The 11022-nt window shown below is 42.8% G+C and overlaps 1 protein-coding gene across 4 annotated transcripts; it reads right to left on the reverse strand.

The window, feature by feature from the left end:
* Window positions 1-325: 325 nt before the first annotated feature.
* Window positions 326-11010, reverse strand: KPNA2 (karyopherin subunit alpha 2). Of its 4 annotated transcripts, none has more exons than XM_047833625.1 (11): window positions 10873-11010; window positions 9444-9520; window positions 9148-9285; window positions 6861-6949; window positions 5787-6055; window positions 5204-5298; window positions 4838-5101; window positions 3904-4137; window positions 3462-3644; window positions 1827-1976; window positions 326-676 (listed from the first exon to the last, which is right to left on the reverse strand). In XM_047833625.1, exons 2-11 carry the CDS (start codon window positions 9516-9518, stop codon window positions 584-586), a joined length of 1590 nt encoding a protein of 529 aa, XP_047689581.1. In that variant the 5' UTR covers window positions 9519-9520; window positions 10873-11010; the 3' UTR covers window positions 326-583. The 4 variants fall into 4 exon arrangements, with proteins under 4 accessions (XP_047689581.1, XP_047689582.1, XP_047689584.1 ...); XM_047833626.1 differs by having other exon boundaries at window positions 9444-9541; window positions 10873-10996; XM_047833628.1 differs by having other exon boundaries at window positions 10877-10971.
* Between the last annotated feature and the right edge of the window lie 12 nt (window positions 11011-11022).

Consider the following 11022-nt stretch of genomic DNA (forward strand, 5'->3'; position numbering starts at 1 on the left):
GGCTGAGGGCTTCTGGGAAATTTTGTTCATTTTTCTGTGAGAACTTCTGAAAAATTCTTTTCTAGCTGGTGTGTAGAGGATATGAAGTCTGGAAGCGCCAACAGCCATTATTTACAAAGCCGCAGCCTAGAACAAAATGGGAACTCAGAAGTGGGCGGGGAAAAAGTGATCACCCCTATATCCTTGATGACATCACAAACCTCACACCAGGCAACGTCTCCAACCAGAACCACACCTCTGGTTCGTCACATTGGTTTGGCTGGGTCACCCTCATCTGCAAGCTTAAGGACCCCAAATTAGAAAGCAGTACACAGAAACAGTGAAGTAAGGAAAAGGGTGGAATTTAATCTTTATTTACAGGACACTGCAAGATATGAGATTCCACAGAGAAATAAGAAACCCACCGAGAGGAGAAGCTTCATACAGTTTGTACAGTTCAGAACTGTTCAAGTATAGTTTCCATTGTAAAAAGTGCTACAATAACAAAACACATTTAAAAAGAGTTCTTAGTAGAGAAAACAGTAAGACAAACTTATACCAAACATAGTACACAACAAACAACTTTATGCCTCAGCTGTACAATCTAGAAGTTAAAGGTCCCGGGAGTGCCATCCTGAACTTGGAATGTGTAGCTTTCAGAGGTAGTTTCTGGCACAACATTTTGATCTTCTTCTTCCTGGAAGTATTAAAAAAACAAAACCAATCAATATAATCCCGCAAGTATGGCACATTTCTAAGCAGCAGCCTGCCTAGAAGTCTGTATTTACTCCTAAGGTCTTCACCTACGTTACCCCTCTAATCAATCCTATAACGTATTTCAGTATTTCAAATAGTGATCGCAGAGCTGCTGAAAACTTGCCAATTCAGGAGTGCCTGGGAGAAGATTCTGAATGGATTCAGGAATGCTACCACAAGAACAAAAAAAAAAAAAACAACAAAAAAAGATTTTCTTCCCCACCGGCCACTTTCCAGTAGGAAATGAAAAGGCTTATTAACTCCTGAGTGTAGTGATGGGGTTGGGCCCCTCCTCCATCAACTCCTACACAAACTTACTCTCCAGACATTCTAAAATCCCTATAAAGCTATTCATTTGAAAGTACAGTGGTGATTTAAAAAAATTTTTTAAAATCTCTCAAGATATGATCATCAAGCCAAATATTTGAGGAGCAAACATATACATTATGTCCTACTCACAGTGATATTTTGCTAAATTTAACAAGGTCACGAGGCTCATTTAAAAAGTCTAAGGAGGGGGCGCCTGGGTGGCTCAGTCGGTTAAGCAGCCAACTTCAGCCCAGGTCATGATCTCGCGGTCCGTGAGTTCGAGCCCCGCGTCGGGCTCTGTGCTGATGGCTCAGAGCCTGGAGCCTGTTTCAGATTCTGTGTCTCCCTCTCTCTGACCCTTCCCTGTTCATGCTCTGTCTCTCCCTGTCTCAAAAATAAATAAAATGTTAAAAAAAATAAAATTAAAAAAATTAAATTAAAAATTAAAAAAAAAAATAAATAAATAAAAATAAAAAGTCTAAGGAGGGGCGCCTGGGTGGCTCAGTTAGTTAAGCATCCGACTTCAGCTCAGGCCATGGTCTCACGGTCTGTGAGTGCGAGCCCCGTGTCGGGCTCTATGCTGTCAGTTCATAGCCTGGAGCCTGCTCCTGAGATTCTGTGTCTCCCTCTCCCTCTCCCTCTCTCTCTCTGCCCCCCCCGCCACTCATGCTCTGTCTCTATCAAAAAATGAATAAATGTTTAAAAAAAAGTGTAAGGAAAAAATCTTATGGGCTTGACTTTGTGTATTTTCCAACTTCTGTTAACACTACCCTGTTACTCACCTCTACAGAGAAATACTTCTCAATCAAGTTTAGTGAAGCTTTGTACACAGACTCATTTTCATGGTTTTGTAGCGCTTCAATTTTGTCCAAACCTCCGCATTCTTCAATCATTATACTGAGTTTCTCAGTTTCACCTAGTTTCTCAGCAGCCTAAAAAACATTCTCAGTTTACTTGAATTTACTGAATGTTCCATTTTAGTGATAAAAACAGTTTATGTTTGGCTGTTGATATATGTATCAGACATACACTTGGAAGTTCCTGCCAATAACCCTATGAGATCATTTTATCTCCAGTTTACATTTTTTTAAAAATTCAAGGTGATCAGGTGCACCTCGGTGGCTCAGTCTGTTGAGCATCCAACTTCGGCTCAGGTCATGATCTCATGGCTTGTGAGTTCCAGCCTGGCATCAGGCTCTGTGCTGACAGCTCAGGGCCTGGAGCCTGCTTTGCATCTCTGTCTCCCTCTCTCTGCCCCTACCCCTCTCACGCTGTGTCTCTCTCTCAAACATAAACATTTAAAAAAAATCTTTTTTTTTAAATTCAAGGTGATGAGATCTGTACTTGCTCTCAGCAGCTACTTCTGGAGATCTCAGAGATCTTCCAAGTAGTTCTCAGTAATTTCTTTGCATCAAAATCATCCGGACAAATTTAAAAATGACACCATATCGGGTTGCCTGGGTGGCTCGGTAGGTTAAGCGTTCGACTTCAGCTCAGGTCATGATCTTCAGATCAGGTTCATGGGTTCGAGCCCCGCGTCAGGCTCTGTGTTAACAGCTCAGAGCCTGGAGCCTGCTGTGGATTCTGTGTACCCCCCTCTTCTCTCTGCCCCTCCCTGCCCCTTGTACTCGGTCTCTCTCTTGCTCTCTCAAAAACAAACATTAAAAAAAAAAAAAAAAAAAACCCACTACAGCACCTCAGATAACACCAAAGTGTAGTCAAGGTGGAGAACCACCATCTAAGGGCAAAGATGGCCTATGCTGCATAAAAACAAATTTCCCTGAATGGATTATTTGCTGACATCAAGAATTTATTAGTATAAAAATGATATTATGGCCTTTTTTAAAGTCCTCAAATTAGAAGACAAATATTTACAGATGAAATAACTTTCTTCAAAATAACTTAGAGAGGGCTTGGGTAAGGCAAAGTAGGAAAACAGGCCAAATGTTGACAAATTATTTATGCTGGATGATGAATACACCAAGCATCATCATTCTAGACTCAACTCTTTGTAGGTAAAATTTCCATAATCAGAAGTCGTTAGGTAGGACCTACCTCCCACCAACCACTGTGACTAAGTGCCACACGCTAGGTCAATTAGGAATAGAATCAGAAAAAAAACAATTAGATAACTAAGTCATCAAAATCTAATTTCACCAAAATTCAGTAGGATATTGGAGAATTAAAGATTCTTGACAAATTAGATGGGAATGAACAGTGTCCACATACGGATTTGATTTCAATTCAGGTCATCCACTTAGATCTCTTATAATCCCTTGTCACGTCTTACCAAGAGTGTGGCCCACATTAAAATAGCCTTTCTAATTCTGTGGCCTACTAAGTAAACTTAGCTGCCCTACCCTGAGTTTAAATCACTTATCATCAAGCCCAAATTCCAATGCTACCTTAACACCTACCTGAAAGATGTTTGAAATGGCATCCAGAATAACCAGAATGATTTTGGTATCTTTTGCAGTTAAGAGGTTCATCAATGGTTCTATTATGCCACAGTGAACGAGGTATACAATCTGCTCAACTGTTCCGCCACTTGTATAGTTGGTCACAGCCCACACAGCTTCCTTTTGTGTCTTAAAGTCTGCCTAATAAACATAAGGAAACAAGTTTACTTCAGAAACGATTGTAAAACTAAAATTCCAAAAGTATTGTTTTAGAAAAACAAGGACACAAACTACCAACTGATTCCATCCAACCTTAAACGTAAGAGGTCACTGGCTACTATTTAGCAAAGAACTACAAGTAGAACCAGCACTGGCACATCAAGAATCTTATCAAGCACAGCTCTACCAAGTGTCCATCCATAAATACTAACATCCTTCGATTAAGTTAAGACTTCATCACCTTAGAGAGAACACCAACGAGGAATGGAACTAATCCATGATTCACAACTTGCTGTATCTGGTCCTGGCGACCAGCTGTGATGTTTGACATTGTCCACGTAGCTTCCTTCTGAATATTAGTTTTGGGGTTCGTTAGTAGGCTGGGAAAGACAGCAAGTGCTCCCGCATCTATTACAACCTGAGTCTGTTCATCTGTCCCAGTGACAATATTTCCTATGGCTCTTAGCGCAGGAGTCTGAAAAGGAAATGTAGATGCCAGCTGTTAACTTTTATTTTTTCAGCACTGCTCCAAAAGTCTATACCCCAAAGGTTTTGTCAAGTCAGAGCCTCATCATGGCCCTAAAATAGGTAATATGTCAGTATCAGTTTATTAATTGACCATGCTTATGTTTTCTATTCTCATCTAAAAGTTAACAACTGGGGTGGGGGCGTGGGGTGGGGAGGTGCCTGGGTAGCTCAGTCACAGTCAGTTAAGCATCCGACTTCAGCTCAGGTCATGATCTCATGGTTCGTGAGTTCAAGGCCCACGTTGGGCTCTGTGCTGACAACTTGGAGCCTGGAGCCTACTTCGGATTCTGTGTCTTCCACTCTCTCTGCCCCTTTACCACCCACACTCTCAAACATAAATAAACACTCTCTCCCTCTGAAAAATAAACATTAAAAAAAACTTAATGTTAACAACTGGGGCACCTGGGTGGCTCAGCTGGCTGACTGTCCAAATCTTGATTTCAGCTCAGGTCATGATCCAATCAAGCCCCCCATCTAGCTCCCCATGGCGCGTGGAGGCTACTTAGGAATTCTCTCCCTCTGCCCCTTTCCCCTCGTCAAACTCTCTCAAACTAACTAAACTAAACTAAGCTAAACAACCAACTAACTAACTAACTAACTAACTAACTAAATAAATAAATAAATAAATGATAAAGTTAACAACTTACCACAATGGGCAATTCAGTAGCTCCTAGAAGCTTCACAAGTTGGGGCACAACTCCTGTTTTCACGACCATTTCAATCCGTTCATTTGGACCATCAGTAAGGTAGGAAATGGCCCAGCAGGTATCCGCTAATACTTCTGGATCATCATGATGCAGAAGACGAACTAAGGTAGGAAGAATCTGCTCAACAGCATCTAATGGGGGTGCAGGATTCTTGTTGCGACAAAGGTTCGAAAGTGTCCAAGTAAGGTTCCGTAAGTAACCACACTGAGGGGAAAGAAAAATGCAATGAGAGGTCCTCTGTATTTTGAGGAGATGGGAAAAACTGGAATCAAGAAGCGAGTAACCGGACTTATGTTAGTAACTTACTGCTAAAGACGACATATCAGGAACAGCAAGGAGAGCCAACAGCGGGTCAACTGCACCATACTTGATAACCAAGTCTCGGAAAACTGAACCATCACCTAAACAAAGGCAAGGTTAGTTTGTAAACTATTTTTCTAGCACCATTAGTGTACAGTGACTGAATGCGTCTTAACACAAAGACAACACTGGGAAATCCCTAACTTACTTAGCCACCACTTTCACCCCTGATAAGCATGGAAGCAAAGAAACTTAAATCTTAACACACAGGTCACTATTACTTACGATAAGCCACTTCTTCCAACCTCAGTAGGATTAGAAACAATCAGTCAAGAGAATTTTAAATCTGGGGCGCCCGGGGGGCTCAGTCGGTTAAGCATCCGACTTCGGTTCAGGTCACGATCTCAAGAGAGTTCGAGCCTTGCCTTGGGCTCTGTGCTGACACCTCAGAGCCTGGAGCCTGCTTCAGATTCTGTGTCTCCCTCTCTCTCCCCCTCCCCCACTCACGCTCCCTCAAAAATAAACAAATAAACATTAAAAACACAAAAAAAAACCTCTCTTAAAAAAAATCTGTTTTAAATCCAAGTACCTGCAATGTTTCCTAGAGCCCATACAGCTTGCTCACTGATGTGGGCATGGGAAGAGGCCAACAGAGAAATGAATGCTGGGATAGCACCTCCATCTACCACAGCCTTGGTCTGTTCTGATGTACCGGAAGCAATGTTAGTGAGGGCCCAAGCAGATTCGAACTGAATGGGGCTACAATCAGTTCTGCCCAAGAAGGACACAAATTTTGGAATCAAACCAGCTCGGATTATGTTGTCTATGGGAGGCTGTTTTTCCCTAGAAAGCAGTTTCCTAAGGGTAAGCAAAAAGAAAAATGAAAGCTGAAGAGGAATAACAAGAGTTTGTGTAAAAATCGATTTAAAATGCAATTCAAGAGTTTAGAACTATAGATAACCTTTCAAAGTCATGCAATAATGTTGAGATATCATGGAATTTAAGAGGAGATTAACAGACTGGTTGCAATGGTGCTACCCAGGTGGTGTCTTTAACTACCTTTTATCCAAAACTGAAGAATTACCGGTAATGGAAATTAGCCTCTTCGCTGCATCCGCAGAAACTACTTTAGATCTTGTCACTTTAAAATTTCGGCAGTCTGACAGAATTACACTACCAGTGGGGTGATCTGTGTTTCCCTAACTACTGGTGAAGTTAAACATCTTTTCCTTCATCATTTGTCACTTGGATTTTTGAGCACAATGTCAAACTATAGAAATTATTAATTCTGTTACAAATGTCACAAAATACTTGCGTTTGATGGAAAGTGAGTAAATGCACCATTCTAAATGCATGTGCCAATCCCACTTACTGATTCCTTTCTCTGACACCACTTTGAAATGCCACTTTAACAAAACTTTGTGATTTACTTAAAAGGTATACCAAAACGTTGACAGTGATTATCACTGGGGGTGGGTGCGACTTGAGGCAATTACAAAATTACAGTTTCACCTACGGAAAGACTCTAATGAAATCAGGCTTTTGGCCAAATTAACCTTTATTTTACCCATGCCATCTGTCTGTCTCTTTCCCAATAACAACAAAAATCTAAAAAGGCTGGTATCTTAGTGATGTCATTCATGCTATAGCCGAAAAGACTTACCTAGCAGCTTGAGTAGCCTGGAGCTGGCTTTCCAAATTGTTGCTATTTATGCCTTTGACAATGTCATCAACAGACCAATTGACAGTGCCCTGCAAGGACGATGGGATCAATTTTGCAAATTATCATTTTTAAGATTAAATATAAACAATAAAATCTCTACCTGGCACTGTGAAGACCTTTTCTGTGAAGACCTTCTTAAAATCAGTTACTGTAAGTTTAGACTTACGCGGAATTGTGCCCGTTAACTAAATACCCATTATTTTAGATGTAGAAGAGCATTCAAACTTGGGGTTATGAATCCCTGGAATCTCGAATTATGGAGTATTAAAGCATTTTGTCACTCAAAGAGGAGACTGTGAACAATCTAGTAAATTAAATTAGAGCAGTTTGGACGTTGTTCTGCATTAGTCTCAATCACCCACATTCAGATACGCTGTCAGGGAGAAAAGGATGCAGTTATATAGGCAACGTGCTAGGAATTTTCACATCGAAGCTTATAATCTATGCATTTCCACAGTACAGTGCTACAGAAATGTCTCATGTTGTGAACACCACAGAAGAACTTGAGAACCAGTACTACAGTTAACTCAAAAAGACAGTGCCCCTTTTTCCATAAGAGCTTACAACTTGATAAGGGAAATGGGAAAAACAGACACCATAAAATAAGTGGCAAATATACACACATTCACTCTCCATTTGTGATGCACAGCTGGGGTGCTACGCGAATTCTGAAAAGGGGACATTTTTCCTACCAGGTTGATCAAGGAGTGCTGTAAGAAGATAGGATTTGAATATAGTACTCTACAGATAGCACATAGGTACTACTTCATGAAAAAAAAATATTTGGAGCTCTACAGGAAAGCATAATGTAAAAAAAGCAGGAAAGTTCCCAGTATCTTTTAAAGATAAAAAAAAAAAAAAAGATAATCTGAAAGTCTAAGATGGATCGAATTTACAAAAATAAACCTTCCAGGGGCACCTGGCTGGCTCTGTGAGCGGAGCGTGCAACTCTTGATCTCGGGGTTGTGAGTTTGAGCCCCACATTGGGTGTGGAAATTACTCAAAAATAAAATCTTAAAATAAAACTTCCAAGAACATGGATTTAAAACTACCAAAGTTTTTGAGGTGTGTGGGTGACTCAGGTTAAGCGTCCAAAACGATTTAGGTTCAGGTCATGATCTCACACTTGGGGAGATCAAGCCCTCGTCAGGCTCTGCATGGATAGCACGGAGTTGCTCGGGCTTCCCCCTCTTCCTCCATGTCTCTCCCACAAGTGCACGTGCGCTCGCTCGCTCTCTCAAAATAAACGTTAAAAAAAAAAACCTACCAAAGTTTTTTCAGCAGAGAAATAACAAGTCTAAACAGTATTTTAAGAATATTTTTAGGTATATAGTGTGTGGCATAGAATGAAGGAAAAGATAAATTAGAAGATCACTGAAAATATTCCAGGAGAGGGGCACCTGGGTGGCTGAGTCAGTTAAGCGCCGGACTTCGGCTCAGGTCATGATGTCGTGGTTGGTGAATTCAAGCCCCTCATTGGGCTCTGTGCTGACAGCTCAGAGCCTGGAGCCTGCTTCAGTTCTGTCTCTCTCTCTCTGCCCCTCCCCTGCTCATGCTCTGTCTCTCTCTCTTTCAAAAATAACATTAAAAAAAGTTTTCTTTTTTTTTTTTTTTTTTTTTTCAACGTTTATTTATTTTGGGGACAGAGAGAGACAGAGCATGAACGGGGGAGGGGCAGAGAGAGAGGGAGACACAGAATCGGAAACAGGCTCCAGGCTCTGAGCCATCAGCCCAGAGCCCGACGCGGGGCTCGAACTCACGGACCGCGAGATCGTGACCTGGCTGAAGTCGGACGCTTAACCGACTGCGCCACCCAGGCGCCCCAAAAAAAGTTTTCTTTTAAATAACTCAGGAGGAAAAACATCTGAACAAAGATGGTGGAAAATACAAAAAAATAGAGAACATCCAAAAAATTGGAAAATGATTGGTTCTGGACACACTAACTTTCAGTTAACACTGGAATGGCCAGTCAAGGTACCGAACTGGTGGCTAGAAATGCAGGGAAACCTCAAGGGAGTTTAGAGCTAAAGGAGACCTTGGAATCAGTTATGGAGAGTGGGCAAGAAAGAAGACAACTCATTAGAATTACTGATTGTGGACAGAAAAAAAGATCTTCGCAAAGTTGATAGTTAAAACCATTAGGCTAGGAACGTTATTTAAATTCCTAAGAAAAGCACCATATTGATCTTCTGAATCGACCATAACTCCTAACCTACTACGTATTTACCTGGTTGTTGCGGTTTTCCTGCAGTGGGGAAGTTGCATCATCAGGAAACGAGCTTACGTTTCTCCTTTTCAGCATCTGGTCATCCTTCTTAGCTTTCCTCAGCTCCACATTAACTTCTATTCGGCGGCGCCTCATTTCCTTGAAAAAAGACATACCACTTCACCTATTGTATCAGTTTTTCTGGCCAAGTGAGAGCACTTATTTCAAATTTCCTCCAAGTTTTGACCCCTTCCCAAGTGTCTTTGCATTAAAAAAAAAAAAAAAAATAGCATAGGAAAGCAACAGAAGGTACTCACTGTACTGTCTTTCCCCTTGTTCTTGAATCTGTTAAGGCGGGCAGCTGGTGAATTAGCATTCTCGTTGGTGGACATGGCTGTGAAACAAAGGGAGAAAGCTAGAAGACAGAGGAAAGGTAAGATTTCTCCATCATTTTGCTTGGTCAGTAAGAGGAGCATTAACAGAATCATCAGGCATGTATTGCATCCACACTTGTCTATTAGAGGAGCAATTTCCGCCTTCAGCACTACGAAGCACTGAATTGGCCAAACTGTAGTAGTCCCCTCCCCTCCCAAGGGCCGAGACTTCCTGGAGCAGGGCTGTCCATCAGAAATAGAGTGCAAGCGGTATAAATTTCAATTTCCAGGTCTGCATTTTTCAAAAAGCAACAAATGAAATTAATTTTAACGTCTTATTTAGCCCAACACACCCAATATATTCTCATTTCAACATGTTATAATATTTCGAGTCATTGAGATATTTTACACTTTCTTCATACTAATCCTCCGAAACCTTGAGATCCTGTGCGTACTTTAAGCTTACAGCATATCCCAATTTGGACCAGCCACTTGGGTTGGCTGGCTACCACACTGGGCAGTGCAATTGGACTATTTCAATTAAATAGTTAATTGAAGACAAAGTAGGAGAACTGAGCTCACAGTTAAAATCAATGTCCTAGGGGAAATAAATCCAATATCCATCCTCTGGAGGCTCTATCTACTGTTTTTAAGTGGCCAAAATAGGTACATTCTCCACACTTGAAAATTAAGGAGAAACCTGGCTCCTCATTACACTACGGAACCTTCCCTAACATTTCCCGTCCACACTGAAAACTTGAGACGCAGTTGTCCACCTTCAGCATCTCATTTCATTTCCAGGAATTTCGAGTGAATGCACTTAATTAGGCGGATCTCAACTGTGCTTCATTCAGACTGAGATCTTTAAGAGCAATCGCCAAAAAGTGCCAAGTACAAGTCCCCCTTACAATTTGTTAGCTTTCATTCCGTGTTCTTTGACGAAACGGTGTCACAGCCCGCCCTGGGCCTGCGTATTAAGAGAGAGTTCTTCCAACTGCCACCCCCATCGCCAGGCCCTGCCCCTGCCCCTGCCCCCCACCCGGGAAGACGCAGCGGGGAACGGGCGGAGGAGGGGGCCGGGCCGCCTCCCCGGACTCTAGCCCTCGGGCCTCACCGATTTGCCGGGCCGCGAAGCGCAAGGGCTCTCCGCTGCGGTTCGCACAGCCGCGGCGCCCTAAAGCCCAAGCACTCGCATCGCAAAACAGCCGCTTCGTCAACGAACGACGCCCCCGAGGCCTCGTCAACGAGGGAGGCCAAAGCCAGGTCGGGCGTGTACTCGGGCCCTCCCCTCCCGCCACCCGCAAGCGGAGCGCGGCCCGCAGCCCGCAGGCCTGCCGTTACGCTCCGGCCGGACTCCGGCCCGAGTTCGTACCTACACGGCCGGCTCAGGATTCCACAAGAGGCGGTGCGAGGCGCGCAGGGTGCAGGTCAGCTGCCCTGAAAACGTCCACCACGGCTCAGCCCAAAGACGGTGTGGCTCGTGCTGCCGGCCGGCGCGATTTAAATTTCCCGGTGTCCCCGC

The sequence above is a fragment of the Prionailurus viverrinus genome, chromosome E1 (assembly GCF_022837055.1).
Source record: "Prionailurus viverrinus isolate Anna chromosome E1, UM_Priviv_1.0, whole genome shotgun sequence".
NCBI lineage: Eukaryota > Metazoa > Chordata > Mammalia > Carnivora > Felidae > Prionailurus > Prionailurus viverrinus.